General features: G+C 48.1%; 1 protein-coding gene across 1 annotated transcript in view; it reads left to right on the forward strand.

The window, feature by feature from the left end:
• Positions 1-17412, forward strand: part of LOC139276832 (nuclear receptor subfamily 2 group C member 2-like) — a 150391-nt gene extending 132979 nt beyond the window's left edge. The window contains exons 9-10 of the mRNA XM_070894831.1: positions 10699-10804; positions 11960-17412. Of these exons, the coding sequence (XP_070750932.1) occupies positions 10699-10804; positions 11960-12134 (281 nt within the window). The 3' untranslated portion in view covers positions 12135-17412. The remainder of the gene's footprint in view (positions 1-10698; positions 10805-11959) is intronic.
• Positions 17413-18855: the final 1443 nt, after the last annotated feature.

Genomic DNA, 18855 nt, shown 5'->3' on the forward strand with positions numbered 1-18855 from the left:
GCGACAGCCCACAGTTCTCACACATGCTGGGGTTCGCAATCCGCCCTTCATTTGCCTCATTTAGCGCAGCGGCAGGTCACACTGTACAACGTGAGGAGGAGGGGGGGCACTGAGCAATGGGGGGCACTGAGCAATGGGGGGGGGCACTGTACACTGGGGGACACTGTACACTGGGGGGGCATTGAGCAATGGGGGGCACTGTACACTGGGGGGCATTGAGCAATGGGGGGCACCCACACTGGGGGACACGGTATACTGGGGGGGCACTGTACACTGGGGGGCACTGTACACTGGGGGGCATTGCGCAATGGGGGCACCCACACTGGGGGACACTACACTGGGGGGCACTGTACACTGGAGGAGCACTGTACACTGGGGGGGCACTGAGCAATGGGGGGCACTGTACACTGAGGGGCACTGAACACTGGGAGGGGGCACTGTACACTGGGGGACACTGTACACTGGGGGGCACTGTACACTGGGGGGCACTGTACACTGGGAGGGCACTGTACACTGGGGGGCACTGTACACTAGGAGGGGCACTGTACACTGGGGGGCACTGTACACTGGGGGACACTGTACACTGGGGGCATTGAGCATTGGGGGCTCTGTACACTGGGGGACACTGTACACTGGGGGGCACGGAGCAATGGGGCACTGTACACTGGGGGCATTGAGCAATGGGGGCAGCACTGAGCACTGGGGGGGCACTGTACACTGGGGGGGCACTGTACACTGGGGGGGCACTGTACACTGCGGGACACTGTACACTGGGAGGCACTGTACACTGCGGGACACTGTACACTGGGGGGCACGGAGCAATGGGGCACTGTACACTGGGGGGGCTCTGTACACTGGGGGGCACGGAGCAATGGGGCACTGTACACTAGGGGGCACGGAGCAATGGGCCACTGTACACTGGGGGGGGCTCTGTACACTGGGGGGCACGGAGCAATGGGCCACTGTACACTGGGGGGGGCTCTGTACACTGGGGGGCACGGAGCAATGGGGCACTGTACACTGGGGGGGGCACTGTACACTTGGGGGGCACTGTACACTTGGGGGGCACTGTACACTTGGGGGACACTGTATCCTGGGGGGACACTTTATAATGGGAGGGGGTCACTGAGCATTGGGGGGCACTGTACACTGGGGGGGCACTGTGCACTGGGGACACTGTACACTGGGGGGGCACTGTGCACTGGGGGCACTGAGCAATGGGGGGAGCACTGTACACTGGGGGTGCACTGAGTAATGGGGGGCACTGTACACTGGGGGCTGCACTGTACACTGGGAGGAGGGCACTGTACACTGGGAGGAGGGCACTGTACACTGGGGGGCACTGTACACTGGGGGAGCTGCACTGTACACTGGGAGGAGGGCACTGTACACTGGGGGGGCTGCACTGTACACTGGGAGGAGGGCACTGTACACTGGGGGGCACTGTACACTGGGGGGAGCATGGTGTCATCTCATGGCCTGTGCATTGATCACTAATCATCATCATCATCATCATCACAGGCAGTCCCTCTAAAAATGAATCCTTAGGTGGCTGAACAGTCCAATATGAGAATCACAGTCCCTGTCACAGGTGGGTCAGATAGTTGAGGGAAGGGGAGGGTGGGTCAGATTTGCTGCACGCTCCTTCCACTGCCTGCGCTTGATTTCTGCATGCTCTCGGCGACGAGACTCGTGGTGCTCAACGCCCTCCCGGATGTACTTCCTCCACTTAGGGCGGTCTTTGGCCAGGGACTCCCAGGTGTCAGTGGGGATGTTGCACTTTATCAGGCAGGCTTTGAGGGTGTCCTTGTAATGTTTCCTCTGCTCACCTCTGGCTCGTTTGCCGTAAAGGAGTTCCGAGTCGAGCTCTTGCTTTGGGAGTCTCATGTCAGGCATGCGAACAATGTGGCCTGCCCAGCGGAGCTGGTTGAGTGTGGTCAGTGCTTCAATGCTGGGGATGTTGGCCTGGTCGAGGCGCTAAATTGGTGCATCTGTCCTCCCAGGGGATTTGTTGGATCTTACGGAGACATCATTGGTGGTATTTCTCCAACGACTTGAGGTGTCTACTGTACATGGTCCATGTCTCTGAGCCATACAGGAGGGCGGGTATTACTACAGCCCTGTAGACCATGAGTTTGGAGTCAGAATTGAGGGCCTGGTATTCAAACACTCTTTTCCTCAGGTGCACTGTATGTGCGCAGACTGCTGTCATGACTAGATGTGTCTGACATATGGCCTAGTGCTATAAGAATATAAGAATTAGGAGCAGGAGTAGACATTCGGGCCCTCGAGTCTGCTCCGTCATTCAATAAGATCATGGCTGATCTTCTACCTCAACTCCACTTTCCCACCCGATCCCCATATCCCTTGATTCCCTTAATATCCAAAAATCTAGCGATCTGTATCTTAAATTGTCTAACGACTGAGCTCCCACAGCCCTCTGGGGCAGAAAATTCCAGAGATTCACCACCCTCTGAGTGAAGAAATTTCTCCTCATGTCAGTCCAAAATGGCCGACCCCTTATTCTGAGACTGTGACCCCTGGTTCTAGACTCCCCAGCCCGGGGAAACACCCTCCCTGCATCTACCCTGTCAAGCCCTGTAAGAATTTTGTATGTTTCAATGAGATCACCTCTCATTCTTCTAAACTCTAGAGAATTTCGGCCTAGTCTGCTCAATCTCTCCTCATAGGATAATCCCCCCATCCCAGGAATCAGTCTGGTGAACCTTCGTTACACTCCCTCTATGCCAAGTATATCCTTCCTTAGGTAAGGAGACCAACACTGTACACAATACTCCAGGTGCGGTCTCACCAGGGCCCTGTATAATTGCAGTAAGACGTCTTTACTCTTATACTCAAATCCTCCTGTAATAAAGGCCAACATACCATTTGCTTTCTTAATTGCTTGCTGTACCTGCATGTTAACTTTCAGTGATTGGTGTACAAGGACACCCAGGTCCCTCTGAACACCAACATTTCACAATCTCTCACCATTTTCTATTTTTCCTACCAAACTGGATAACTTCACATTTCTCCACATTATATTCCATTTGCCATGTTCTTGCCCACTCAGCCTGTCTATATCCCCTTGAAGCCTCTTTGCATCCTCCTCACAACTCACATTCCCACCGAGCTTTGTATCATCAGCAAACTTGGATATATTACATTTGGTCCCTCATTCAAATCATTGATACAGATTGTGAATAGCTGGGGTCCCAGCACCGATCCTTGTGGTACCCGACTAGTTACAGTCTGCCAACCTGTAAATGGCCCGTTTATTCCTACTCTCTGTTTTCTGTCCATTAACCAATCCCCAATCCGTGCTAGTATATTACCCCCAATCCCGTGAGCACTAATTTTGTTTAATAACCTCTTGTGTGGCACCTTATCGAATGCCTTCTGAAAATCCAAATACACAACATCCATTGGTTCCCCCTTAGCTATTCTACTAGTTACAACCTCAAAAAACTCTTAACAGATTTGTCCAACATGATTTCCCTTTCATAAATCCATGTTGACTCTGCCCAATCCTATTATTTCTAAGTGCCCTGTTACCACGACCTTAATAATAGATTCTAGCATTTTCCCTACTACTGATGTCAGGCTAACTGGTCTGTAGTTCCCTGTTTTCTCTCTCCCTCCTTTCTTAAATAACGAGGTTACATTTGCTACCTTCCAATCTGCGGGAACCGTTCTAGAATCTATGGAATTTTGGAAGATAACAATCAATGCATCCACTATCTCTATAGCTACCTCTTTCAAAACCCTAGGATGTAGGCCATCAGGTCCAGGGGATTTATCGGCTTTCAGTCCCATTAATTTTCCCAGTGCTAAATTTTTACTAATATAAATTCAGTTCTTTATTCTCGTTAGACCCTTGGTTCTCCAGTATTTCTGGAAGGTTGTTTGCGTCTTTGTCTGTGAAGACAAACACAAAATATTTGTTTAATTTCTCTGCCATTTCCTAGTTCCCCATTATAATTTCTCCTGTCTCAGCCTGTAAGGGACCCACATTTACTTTTGCTAATTTTTTCCTTTTTACAAATCTATAGAGGCTTTTACAGTTTGTTTTTATGTCTCTCGCTAGTTTACTCTCATATTCTATTTTCCCTTTATCAATTTTGTGGTCCTCCTTTGCTAAATTCTAAAATCTCCCAATCCTCAAGTTTACTACTCTTTTGGCAACATTATAAGCCTCTTCCTTTGATCTAATACTATCTTTCACTTCTCTCGTTAGCCACGGTTGGACCACTTTTCTGTGGGGTTTTTGTGCCTTAAAGGAATGTATATTTGTTGTAAATTATGTATTAATTCCTTAAATGCTATCCATTGTGTGTCTACCGTCATACCTTTAATGTAGTTTCCCATTCTACCTTAGCCAACTTGCCCCACATACCTGCATAGTTTGCTTTGTTTAGATTTAATACCCTAGTTTTGGATTTAACGAAATCACTTTCAACCTCAATATAAAATTCTATCATATTATGGTCATTCTTCCCTAAAGGCCCCTTTACTGCAAGGTTATTAATTAACCTTTTCTCATTGCACAATACTAGATCTAAAATAGCCTGTTCCCTAGCTGGTTCCTTAACATACTGACCTAGAAAACCATCTTGTATACATTCCATGAATTCATCCTCTACAGTATTGCTGCATGTTTGGTTTGCCCAGTCTATATGTAGATTAAAGTCCCCCATGTATTACCTTTTAATTTCCTGATTTATCCTGTGCCCTACATTACCAATACTGTTTGGGGCCCTAGAAACAACTCCCACCAATGTTTTCCGCCCCTTGCTGTTTCTTAGCTCCACCCAAACTGATTCTGCTTCTTGATATTGTCTGAGATAAGATCCTTTCTCTCTCCTGTCTTTATCCCATCCTTTATTATCAAGGCTACCTGTCCTCCTGTTCCATTCGCCTATCTCTTCTAAAAGTGAACTATCCTGCAATATTTAGTTCCCAACCTTGGTCACTTTGCAACCACATCTCCGGAATGGCAATTAGATCAAACCTATTAATTTCTATCTCCGCTATTAATTCATCTATTTTATTGCGACTGCTTCGCGCATTCAGATATCGTGTCTTTAGCTTTGACTTTTTTCTATTCTTCCCTGATCACCTTAGTCACTGATGCCCTATTACCTTTGTTACTCTCTCTGTCCTTTCCTGACCCACTCTGCTAATTTTTACCCCAAACTCTGCTCTGCTCTAGAGCCTCAACATTTCTCTTGCTGCTTTTAAATTTACACTTTGCTGAATCCTCCCGGCACCCCATTAGTAAAGGCTGTCTGACAGGTAGCCTCATCATCATCATAGGCAGTCCCTCGGAATCAAGGAAGACTTGCTTCCACTCTAACAATGAGTCGTTAGGTGGCTGAACAGTCCAATGCGAGAACCACAGTCCCTGTCACAGGTGGGACAGATAGTCGTTGAAGGAAGGGGTGGGTGGGACTGGTTTGCCGCTCGATCTTTCCGCTGCCTGCGCTTGATTTCTGCATGCTCTCGGCAATGAGACTTGAGGTGCTCAGCGCCCTCCCGGATGCACTTCCTCCACTTAGGGCGGTCTTGGGCCTGGGACTCCCAGATGTCAGTGGGGATGTCTATGTGGCCCGCCCAGTGGAGCTGATCAAGTGTGGTCAGTGCTTCAGTGCTGGGGATGTTGGCCTGGTCGAGGACGCTAATGTTGATGCGTCTGTGCTCCCACAGGATTTGTAGGATCGTTGGTGGTATTTGTCCAGCGACTTGAGGTGTCTGCTGTACATGGTGCATGGGCAGGCCACATTGTCCACATGCCTGACACGAGACTCCCAAAGCAAGTGCTCTACTCGGAACTCCTTCATGGCAAATGAGCCAGAGGTGGGCAGAGGAAATGTTACAAGGACACCCTCAAAGCCTCCCTGATAAAATGCAACATCCCCACTGACACCTGGGAATCGCTGACCAAAGACCGCCCTAAGTGGAGGAAGTGCATCCGGGAGGGCGCTGAGCACCTCGAGTCTCGTCGCCGAGAGCATGCAGAAATCAAGCGCAGGCAGCGGAAAGATCTTGCGGCAAACCAGTCCCACCCACCCTTCCCTCAACAACTGTCTGTCCCACCTGTGACAGGGACTGTGGCTCTCGTATTGGACTGTTCAGCCATCAAAGAACTCACTTCAGGAGTGGAAGCAAGTCTTCCTCGATTCTGAGGGACTGCCTATGATGATGATGATGATGATGATGTCTCTGAGCCATACAGGAGGGCGGGTATTACTACAGCCCTGTAGACCATGAGCTTGGTGGCAGATTTGAGAGCCTGGTCTTCAAACACTCTTTTCCTCAGGCGACCGAAGGCTGCAATTGCGCATTGGAGGTGGTGTTGGATCTCGTCGTCAATGTCTGCCCTTGTTAATAAGAGGCTCCCGGGTTATGGGAAATGGTCCACGGTGTCCAGGGCCGCGCCGTGGATCTTGATGACTGGGGGGCAGTGCTGTGCGGTGAGGACAGGCTGGTGGAGGACCTTTGTCTTACGGATGTTTAGCGTAAGGCCCATGCTTTTGTACGCCTCAATGAATACGTCGACTATATCCTGGAGTTCAGCCTCTGTGTGTGCACAGACGCAGACATCGTCCGCATACTGTAGTTCGATGACAGAGGTTGGAGTAGTCTTGGACCTGGCCTGGAGACGGCGAAGGTTGAACAGGTTCCCACTGGTTCTGTAGTTTAGTTCCACTCCAGCGGGGAGCTTGTCGACTGTGAGGTGGAGCATGGCAGTGAGGAAGATTGAGAAGAGGGTTGGGGCGATGACGCAGCCCTGTTTGACCCCGGTACGGATGAGGATTGGGTCTGTGATGGATCCATTGGTAAGGATAACGGCCTGCATGTCGTCGTGGAGCAGGCGGAGGATGGTGACGAAACGGAGGAGGACGCTCCATAGACCCTCGCGGTTGACCGTGTCAAAGGCCTTTGTAAGGTCGAAGGCCATGTATAAGGGCTGGCGCTGTTCCCTGCATTTTCCTGCAGCTGTCGCGCTGCAAAGATCATGTCTGTTGTACCCCATAGGGGATGAAATCCGTACTGTGACTCCGGGAGGAGCTCCTCGGTCACAGGGACAAGACGGTTGAGGAGGACTCTAGCGACGACTTTCCCAGTGGCTGATAGCAGGGAGATTCCTCTGTAGTTGCCACAGTCGGACTTGTCCCTTTTTTTAAAGATCACTGCATCTCTCAGATCTCCAAGCATGTTCTCCACCCTCCAGATGGGAGAGATGAGGTCATGTATCCGCGCCAACAGCGCCTCTCCACCATACTTCAATGCCTCAGCAGGGATTCCATCCGCTCCCGTAGCCTTGTTGTTCTTGAGCTGTCTTATGGCTTTTCCTGCCTCGTGCAACATTGGGGTTTTACTGAGGTGGTGGTGGGTAGCATGCTGCGGGATGGAGTTGAGAACACTCGAGTCAAAAGCAGAGTCTCGATTGAGGAGATCTTCAAAGTGCTCCTTCCAGTGGGCCCTGACTGCCTCGGTGTCCTTGATGAGTGTTTCCCTGTTCTTGGCCAGCAGTGGGGTGGGGCCTTGGGAGTTTGGACTGTAGGTGGCCTTGACTGCGATGAAGAATCCTCGCACATCATGGCTGTCGGCCAGCTGCTGTATCTCCTGTACTTCCTCCATCCACCAACTGTTCTTTCGATCCCGAGTTTTTTGTTGGACCTCAGCCTTTAGCCGTCTGTAATGCTGCCTTGCTGCTCCCGAGTTGGGTTGTTGTTTAAGGCTCAGAAATGCCCTGTGCTTGCGATCTATTAGCTCTTGGATCTCCTGGTCATTCTCATCAAACCAGTCCTGGTGTTTCCTGGTTGAGTGACCGAGCGTCTCTTTGCAGGCACGGGTTATGGAGGCCTGGAGGACAGACCAAGCGTTGTGGGCATTCTGCGTCTCGGGGTAGCTTAGTGCTATCATGGATAGTCATGTCTGTGACAGGTAGCTTAGTGAGGAACAGGTCAAGTAGATTACTTCCTCCTTTTGGTTGTCTCACCAGCTAACGTATGCCCGGTCTGGCAGCTATGTCCTTCAGTCATTGGCCAGCTGAGTCAGTAGGGGTAAAACTGAGCCACTCTTGATGCTGGACATTGAAGGCCCCCATTCATCCAGAGTACATTCTGTGTCCGTGCTACCCTCAGTGCTTCTTCCAAGTGGTGTTCAACATGGAGGAGTACTGACTCATCAGCTGAGGGAGGGCGGTAGGTGATAATCAGCAGGAGGTTTCCTTGACCTTGTTTGATCTGGTGCCATGAGACTTCATGGGGTCCAGAGTCAGTATTGTGGTAACCCGGGCCCAGTCTCTCTCCGACTGTATATCACAGTGCTCCACCTTTGGTGAATCTGTCCAACCAGTGGAACAGCTCATTGTTCAATCCATGCTTCAAATGCAGCACAGAAGGAGGCCATTCGGCCCGTCGTGCCTGTGCTGGTTCAGTGAAAGATCAGTTGTGCTTAGTCCCACATTCCCGCTTTTTGTCGGCAACCCTGCAAGCTCCTCATCCTCAAGTACCTGGCTTATTTATTTTTTAAATTATCGATAGACTCAGCTTCCACCAACTTTTCAGGAAGAGCATTCCAGATCCCGGAAAAAAATTCTCCTCATCTCCCTTCTAAACCTTTACCACTGATTTAAATCTCGAGAAGTGAAAATGGAAATAAGAATGGCACAGAGAGGGTATGAGAATAAGACCATCAGAAATAGGAGCAGGAGTAGGCCATACGACCCCTCGAGCCTGCTCCGCCATTTAATAAGATCATGGCTGATCCGATCATGGACTCAGCTCCACTTCCCTACCCGCTCCCCATAATCCCTTAATCCCTTATCGTTTAAGAAACTGTCTATTTCTGTCTTAAATTTATTCAATGTCCCAGCTTCCACAGCTCTCTGAGGCAGCGAATTCCACCGATTTACAACCCTCTGAGGGAAGGAATTTCTCCTCATCTCAGTTTTAAATGGGCGGCCTCTTATTCTAAGATCGTGCCCTCTAGTTCTAGTCTCCCATATCAGTGGAAACATCCTCTCTGCCTCCACCTTCTCATAATCTTATACGTTTCGATAAGATCACCTCTCATTCTTCTGAATTCCAATGAGTAGAGGCCCAACCTACTCGACCTTTCCTCATAAGTCAACCTCCTCATCCCCGGAATCAACCTAGTGAACCTTCTCTGAACTGCCTCCACAGCAAGTATATCCTTTCATAAATATGGAAACCAAAACTGCACGCAGTATTCCAGGTGTGGCCTCACCAATACCCTGTACAACTGTAGCAAGACTTCCCTGCTTTTATACTCCATCCCCTTTGCAATAAAGACCAAGATACCACTGGCCTTCCTGATCACTTGCTGTACCTGCATACTATCCTTTTGTGTTTCATGCACAAGTACCCCCAGGTCCCGCTGTACTTTGCAATCTTTCTCCATTTAAATAATAACTTGCTCATTGATTTTTTTCTGCCAAAGTGCATAACCTCACACTTGAGGAACAGGAGTAGGCAGCTAAAAGGTCATCCAAAAGTCTTCTATAGACAGATGAATAGTAACCGGGCAGTAAGAGGAGGGTGGGGCCGATTAGGAACCAAAAAGGAGACCCACGCATGGAGGTAGAGGGCATGGTTGAGATGCTAAATGAATGCTTTGCATCTGTCTTCACCAAGGAAGAAGATGCTGACATAGATATAGTGAAGGAAGAGGTAGAGGAGATACTGGATGGGATACAAATGGATAAAATGGAGGTACTGGAAAGGCTGGCTGTACTTAAAGTAGATAAGTCATAATAAAATTGCAAACATTATACCAAAAAAGGGTGTAACAGTTGCAATTTCTAAGGCGTTTATATCTTTCCTAGTGTGGTGCCCAGAATTGTCCACAATACTCCATCTGAAGCCTAACCAGTGATTTATAAAGTTCCAGCATGATCTCCTTGTTTTTATATTCTATTCCTCAATTTATAAACCCAAGGAAGCCACATGCTTTTTAACAACCTTATCAATTTGTTTTTTATTCGTTCATGGGATGTCAATGTCGTTGACAAGGCCGGCATTTATTGCCCATCCCTAATTGCCCCTTGAGAAGGTGGTGGTGAGGCGCCTTCTTGAACCGCTGCAGTCCGTGTGGTGAAGGTGCTCCCACAGTGCTGTTAGGGAGGGAATTCCAGGATTGTGACCCAGTGACGAAGAAGGAACGGCCGATATATTTCCAAGTCAAGACGGTGTGTGACTGGGAGGGGAACGTGGAGGTGGTGGTGTTCCCATGCGCCTGCTGCCCTTGTCCTTCTCGGTGGTGGAGGTCGTGGGTTTGGGAGGTGCTGCCGAAGAAACTTTGGCGAGTTGCTGCAGTGCATCTTGTCGATGGTACACACTGCAGCCACGGTGCGCCGGTGGTGGAGGGAGTGAATGTTGAAGGTGGTGGGTAGCGTGTCGATCAAGCGGCTGCTTTGTCCTGGATGGTGTCGAGCTTCCTGAGTGTTGGAGCTGCACTCCACCTTGAAGGATTTATGGATATGGATACCAAGGTCTCTCTGCTCATCAACAATTTTCAAAATCGTGCCATTTGTCCTGCCTTGTGTTACTGTTAATGTCCTTTTCATCGGGCAAATGTCCTATTTCAAGAGTGAAGCAGAGAACCTTTGCACAAGATTCGAAGCGTTTCTTCCATATTATTGACTTAACCTGTACCATTTTCCTTCAGATCACCCGGGCCTCAATAATACCAGTCAGATTGCAAAGTTTCAAGACAAAGCACAGATGGAGTTACAGGATTATGTGCAAACAACATATCCCGAGGATAACTACAGGTAGGCCAGGCTACAATCATAGCACTGCACACCTTCACATTCTCACACCAAGCAGCATCGGTGTCAATCTTAAACCACATCTCTCACCTCCACGCACAGTGTACCAGGAATAATTCTTCTCCACGGATCTAGTCTCAACACAGCTCTAGAAATGCTCCCGTCTGTCATTACATCTACAGTCAGTGCAGCAATGGTTCCTAATCTATCATTTATGGGCTCTATGAGAGAGTTAAAGGAGAGATCAGATGGATGTGTTCAAACAAAGAGATGCAAGCAGATGGGGATCAGCTGAGGTGAGATTTGACTGAGTACAGGAGCCAAATGGGGATGGAGTCACCTATGAACGGGCCGATTGTCCAGCAGGAGATTACACTTAGCGAGAGCTTTGCTTATCAAGTGAGCAAACATATTGTGGGGTATTGTGGGTAGTGGAGGGTGTGGGAGTGTGAGCGCTATGTAAATATGTAATGGGAAGGGCTTGTTGCTGAAGTAACCACCAATATATTGGGATGGGACTAAACTGCACCTGTCATTGAGCCGTGAAGGAATGTGCCTCTTCATTCACTGGGGCCCTGCATGGTGAACCTGCCCATTCACTGGGGCCCTGCATGGTGAACCTGCCCATTCACTGGGGCCCTGCATGGTGAACCTGCCCATTCACTGGGGCCCTGCATGGTGAACCTGCCCATTCACTGGGGCCCTGCATGGTGAACCTGCCCATTCACTGGGGCCCTGCATGGTGAACCTGCCCATTCACTGGGACCCTGCATGGTGAACCTGCCCATTCACTGGGACCCTGCATGGTGAACCTGCCCATTCACTGGGGCCCTGCATGGTGAACCTGCCCATTCACTGGGACCCTGCATGGTGAACCTGCCCATTCACTGGGACCCTGCATGGTGAACCTGCCCATTCACTGGGACCCTGCATGGTGAACCTGCCCATTCACTGGGACCCTGCATGGTGAACCTGCCCATTCACTGGGACCCTGCATGGTGAACCTGCCCATTCACTGGGGCCCTGCATGGTGAACCTGCCCATTCACTGGGGCCCTGCATGGTGAGCCTGCCCATTGCTCCCGCATTAACATCAGCGTGAGGGGCACGTGCGAAAGCAACTCCATCTTAACACAATGTGATTGAATGAACTCCACAGATTGGCCCGAATCCTGCTCCGCCTGCCAGCCCTGAGACTGATGAATTCCAGTATCACGGAGGAGCTCTTCTTCACAGGCCTCATTGGAAATGTTCAGATTGACAGTATCATCCCTTACATCCTGCGAATGGAAACTGCAGAATATAACAGCCAGATCATTGGTACATCCGCATGATGCCCCACAGCACCGGCTCCTGAACCCATCGCACAGGCTCACATGGAACATCGTGATCATCGGCCTTCTCCCGAACCGGCAAAGGAGCGAGGATTCCCCACCGTAACCCCACTGTACACTGCTCACTGTACACTGCTCACTGTACATTGCTCACTGTACAACTGCTCACTGTATACTGAACACTGCTCACTGCACACTGTATACTGTACACTGCTCACTGTATACTGCTCACTGCACACTGCTCACTATATACTGCACACTGCTCATGGTATACTGCCCTCTGCACACTGTATACTGCTCACTGTATAATGCTCGCTGTATACTGCTCATGGTATACTGTTCTCTGCACACTGCTCACTATATACTGCTCTGTATACTGCTCACTGCACACTGCTCACTACGTTGCTCACTGTACACTGCTCACTGTACACTGCTCACTGTATACTACGCACTGTATACTACTCACTGTATACTGCTCACTCTATACTGTACACTGCTCACTGTACACTGCTCACTGTACACTGCTCACTTTATACTGCTCACTTTATACTGCTCACTGTACACTGCTCACTGTACACTGCTCACTGTACACTTCACTGTATACTGTACACTGCTCACTGTACACTGCTCACTGTACACTGCTCACTGTACACTGCTCACTGCTCACTGTATACTGCTTACTATACTGTACACTGTTCACTATATACTGTTCACTGTATGCTGCTCACTGTACACTGCTCACTGTACACTGTTCACTGTATACTGTACACTGCTCACTTTATACTGCTCACTGTATACTGTACACTGCTCACTGTATACTGCTTACTACACTGTACACTGCTCACTGTACACTGCTCACTGTATACTGCTCACTGTATACTGCTCAATGTATACTGTATACTGCTCACTGTACACTACTGCACGCTGCTCACTGTATGCTGCTCACTGTACACTGCTCACTGTACACTACTGCTCACTGTATACTGCTCACTGCACACTGCTCACTACGCTGCTCACTGTACACTGCTCACTGTACACTGCTCACTGTATACTGCTCACTGTACACTGCTCACTGTACACTGCTCACTGTACACTGCTCAATGTATACCGCTCACTGTATACTGCTCACTGTATAGAAACATAGAAAATAGGTGCAGGAGTAGGCCATTCGGCCCTTCGAGCCTGCACCGCCATTCAATGAGTTCATGGCTGATCATTCCCTCAGTACCCCTTTCCTGCTTTATCTCCATATCCCTTGATCCCCTTAGCCGTAAGGGCCATATCTAACGCCCTCTTGAATATATCTAACGGACTGGCCTCAACAACTTTCTGTGGTAGAGAATTCCACAAGTTAACAACTCTCTGAGTGAAGAAGTTTCTCCTCATCTCAGTCCTAAATGGCTTACCCCTTATCCTTAGACTGTGTCCTCTGGTTCTGGACTTCCCCAACATCAGGAACATTCTTCCTGCATCTAACCTGTCCAGTCCCGTCAGAATTTTATACGTTTCTATGAGATTCCCTCTCATCCTTCTAAACTCCAGTGAATACAGGCCCAGTCGATCCAGTCTCTCCTCATATGTCAGTCCCACCATCCCGGGAATCAGTCTGGTGAACCTTCACTGCACTCCCTCAATAGCAAGAACGTCCTTCCTCAGATTAGGAGACCAAAACTGAACACAATATTCCAGGTGAGGACTCACTAAGACCCTGTACAACTGCAGTAAGACCTCCCTGCTCCTATACTCAAATCCCCTAGCTATGAAGGCCAACATACCATTTGCCTTCTTCACCGCCTGCTGTACCTGCATGCCAACTTTCAATGACTGATGAACCATGACACCCAGGTCTCGTTGCACCTCCCCTTTTCCTAATCTGCCGCCATTCAGATAATATTCTGCTTTCGTGTTTTTGCCCCCAAAGTGGATAACCTCACATTTATCCACATTATACTGCATCTGCCATGCATTTGCCCACTCACCTAACCTGTCCAAGTCACCCTGCAGCCTCTTAGCATCCTCCTCACAGTTCACACTGCCACCCAGCTTAGTGTCATCTGCAAACTTGGAGATATTACACTCAATTCTTTCATCTAAATCATTAATGTATATTGTAAATAGCTGGGGTCCCAGCACTGAGCCCTGCAGCACCCCACTAATCACTGCCTCCCATTCTGAAAAAGACCTGTTTATCCCGACTCACTGCTTCCTGTCTGCCAACCAATTCTCTATCCACGTCAGTACATTACCCCCAATACCATGTGCTTTAATTTTTCACACCAATCTCTTGTGTGAGACCTTGTCAAAAGCCTTTTGAAAGTCCAAATACACCACATCCACTGGTTCTCCCTTGTCCACTCTACTAGTTACATCCTCAAAAAATTCCAGAAGATTTGTCAAGCATAATTTCCCTTTCATAAATCCATGCTGACTTGGACCGATCCTGTCACTGCTTTCCAAATGTGCTGCTATTTCATCCTTAATAATTGATTCCAACATTTTCCCCACTACTGATGTCAGGATAACCGCTCTATAATTACCCGTTTTCTCTCTCCCTCCTTTTTTTAAAAGTGGTGTTACATTAGCTACCCTCCAGTCCATAGGAACTGATCCATAGCACTTTATACTGCTCACTGTACACTGCACACTGTATACTATTCACTGTACATTGCTCACTGTATACTGTACACTGCTCACTGAATACTGCTCACTGTACACTGCTCACTGAATACTGCTCACTGAATACTGCTCACTGTATACTGCACACTGCTCACTGTACACTGCTCACTGTACACTGTATACTGCTCACTGTATACTGCTCACTGTATACTACTCACTGTACACTGCTCACTGTATACTGTACACTGCTCACTGTATACTACTCACTACACTGCTCACTGTATACTGCTCACTGAATACTGTACACTGCTCACTGTACACTACTCACTGTACACTACTCACTGAATACTGCTCACTGTATACTACTCACTGTACACTGCTCACTGTACACTGCTCACTGTACACTACTCACTGAATACTGCACACTGTATACTACTCACTGTACACTGCTCACTGTACACTGCTCACTGTATACTGTACACTGCTCACTGTACACTGCTCACTGTACACTGCTCACTGTACACTGCTCACTATACTGTACACTGCTCACCACTGTACACTGCTCACTATATACTGTACACTGCTCACTGTACACTGCTCACTGTACACTGCTCACTGTACACTGCTCACTATATACTGTACACTGCTCACTGTACACTGCTCACTGCTCAATGTACACTGCTCAATGTACACTGCTCACTGTATACTGCTCACTGTATACTACTCACTACACTGCTCACTGAATACTACTCACTGTATACTGTACACTGCTCACTGTATACTGTACACTGCTCACTGTACACTACTCACTGAATACTGCACACTGTATACTACTCACTGTATACTGAATACTGCTCACTGTTCACTGCTCACTGTACACTGCTCACTGTACACTGCTCAATGTACACTGCTCACTGTACACTGCTGACTGTACACTGCTGACTGTACACTGCTCACTGTATACTACTCCTACACTGCTCACTGTACACTGCTCACTGTACACTGCTCACTGTACACTACTCACTGAATACTGCACACTGTACACTGCTCACTGTACACTGCTCACTGTATACTGAATGCTGCTCACTGAATACTGCTCACTGTACACTGCTCACTGTACACTGCTCACTGTATACTGTACACTGCTCACTGTATACTGTACACTGCTCACTGTACACTGCTCACTATATACTGTACACTGCTCACTGTACACTGCTCACTGCTCAATGTACACTGCTCAATGTACACTGCTCACTGTATACTGCTCACTGTATACTACTCACTACACTGCTCACTGAATACTACTCACTGTATACTGTACACTGCTCACTGTATACTGTACACTGCTCACTGTACACTACTCACTGAATACTGCACACTGTATACTACTCACTGTATACTGAATACTGCTCACTGAATACTGCTCACTGCTCACTGTTCACTGCTCACTGTTCACTGTACACTGCTCACTATACTGTACACTGCTGACTGTACACTGCTGACTGTACACTGCTCACTGTATACTACTCCTACACTGCTCACTGTACACTGCTCACTGTACACTGCTCACTGTCCACTGCTCACTGTATACTGCTCACTACACACTGCTCACTACGCTGTACCCTGCTCACTGTACACTGCTCACTGTACACTGCACACTGCTCGTTGTATACTGTATACTGCTCACTATACTGCTCACTATACTGCTCACTATACTGCTCACTGTACACTGCTCACTGTGCACTGCTCACTGTGCACTGCTCACTGTAGACTGATCACTGTATATTGCTCACTGCATACTGCTCACTGCATACTGCTCACTGCATACTGCTCACTGTATATTGCTCATTGTATATTGCTCACTGTATACCGATCACTGTATACCGATCACTGTATACTGCTCATTGTATACTGTATATTGCTCACTGTATATTGCTCACTGTACACGGCTCACTGTATACTGTACACAGCACAATGTATACTGCTCACTGTATACTGTACACAGTGCTGTTCCGCAATGTGTTGCAAACTCCCCGTTCTCTATATTTGACTGAATGTGTAGTTCTTGTATCCAAGACCTGTCTGTGTCTCATCCATCCATGTCTGTTCTGTAGCTAACGTGACAATCAGTTGTTTGTTACTTATTCCTGGCTTTGCTGTTTAAAATGAGACTGAAAAATGTACTCCAGATATTTCACAAACAATCTTTAGAGAAGATGTTGTGAATTTTACCCCTAGGCACGAGCTGAAGTTGGAGGTGAGAAGGAGCGGGTTTGGAGACATTCTGCCTAAGTGGCAGGATGTTGGTGATAGGCTGACTGTGGGCCACTGTTGCATAGCAAATAATTATTGTACTTTCTAGATGCCTGTTTCTGTCTGCTGTGTCGGCAGACATTACATTATTGCTTTGTCAACTTTTTTTTGTGAAATCGGCTTTGTAAATGTAATTTCATGAAAATAATCGCATGTTCCTTTTTAAAATGAGAATTTTATATCTAACCAGTGTCTTTAATCATGGCAAGGGACTGCATTCCTTTTGTAAATAGAGTGGGGCAATGCATGGAGGTGTCTTTCACCCAGTCTCTGAATGTCGCATCCTGCTTTGTTGCAAAGTACTCCTGCCTGAGAGAGGTTTATACTATTAAAGTCAAGCACTTCCTTACGTCTTGCTTCCTGATTGGATTTCTTTTGTCTTTGCCTTTCCCGTTATTCCTCGGTCTCGGCCTGCACAGCGTTACTGCGTCATTGGCCACAACGGCCACGTGTCATGTTCAACACGTGAAGGGCTCAGCTTGCTGCACAGCCCGAAATCAACGGCCTGGAAATTCCGATGTCCCAGGTCCGTACAGAGTGTGTACGGACACGTGAAAGCATCGCAATGTGCATACGCTGAAAACCAGCTTTTCCGATCTGTCCAGCTGGAGCTGGAGCTGGACAGATCGTGGCCAGATCGGAAGCAAGAACATTTGTACGGGCACCATTGTTGGATTTACCCGTATCTTGCCCAGCAATGGTCCTCAAAAATCTTGCACATAGCCTACTGTTACAGGCGCAAGTGTTTTAAAACACACAAAAACACGATAAAATTAACTTATAAACACATAGTTTATTGTTAAAAACCCTCCCCACTATGGTAAGTTTATTTTTAACCATAATTTTTTTAACTTTTTTAAAAATCGTGAAAATATTTTATTTTTATAAGACATAATTTATTTCAATGAATTTTAAATATAGGTGGTCTATTTTTTATTTTTTTATTATTTTGTGTGATTGGTTTTGTTCCCATTAATAGCACTGAGAGCTGGTAGATACGTGAGTCTCAGTGCTATTACTGGGAACCTGTGAAATACTTACCCCATTGGCTGAGCAGTCACACATGCATCTTCTGCACCGAGACCCTCTGCATGGGAGCGCGCTTCGCAGCTTGGGAGGAGAAGGCCTCTCCATCGGAAATCGGGGCGCCTCCTAGACCACCAGGTAAATTCGTAAAAAATATCCAGCCAGGAGGCAATTGCCCGCGGGAAGACTCCCAGAGGGATTTCTGGGCCATTGGTTTAAAATCGAGATCCAACCTGCAACCCAGGACCTTCAGTGCGAGATAGAGCAGTCAGCGTCAGAAACTGCACAAGTCATGTGGGTATGCTTAATTAATGCAACACGCTAACCCGTGCTGTACCTGCCCTGGGAGTGTTTAATGGGACAGTGTAGAGGGAGCTTTACTCTGTATCTAACCTGTGCTGTACCTGCCCTGGGAGTGTTTGATGGGACAGTGTAGAGGGAGATTTACTCTGTATCTAACCCCCTGTACCTGCCCTGGGAGTGTTTAATGGGACTGTGTAGAGGGAGCTTTATTCTGTATCTAACCCGTGCAGTACCTGCCCTGGGAGTGTTTGATGGGACAGTGTAGAGGGAGCTTTACTCTGTATCTAACCCCGTGCTGTACCTGCCCTGGGAGTGTTTGATGGGACAGTGTAGAGGGAGCTTTACTCTGTATCTAACCCGTGCTGTACCTGCACTGGGAGTGTTTGATGGGACAGTGCAGAGGGAGCTTTACTCTGTATCTAACCCCATGCTGTACCTGCCCTGGGAGTGTTTAATGGGACAG

Source organism: Pristiophorus japonicus, chromosome 12 (assembly GCF_044704955.1).
Source record: "Pristiophorus japonicus isolate sPriJap1 chromosome 12, sPriJap1.hap1, whole genome shotgun sequence".
NCBI classification, from domain to species: domain Eukaryota; kingdom Metazoa; phylum Chordata; class Chondrichthyes; family Pristiophoridae; genus Pristiophorus; species Pristiophorus japonicus.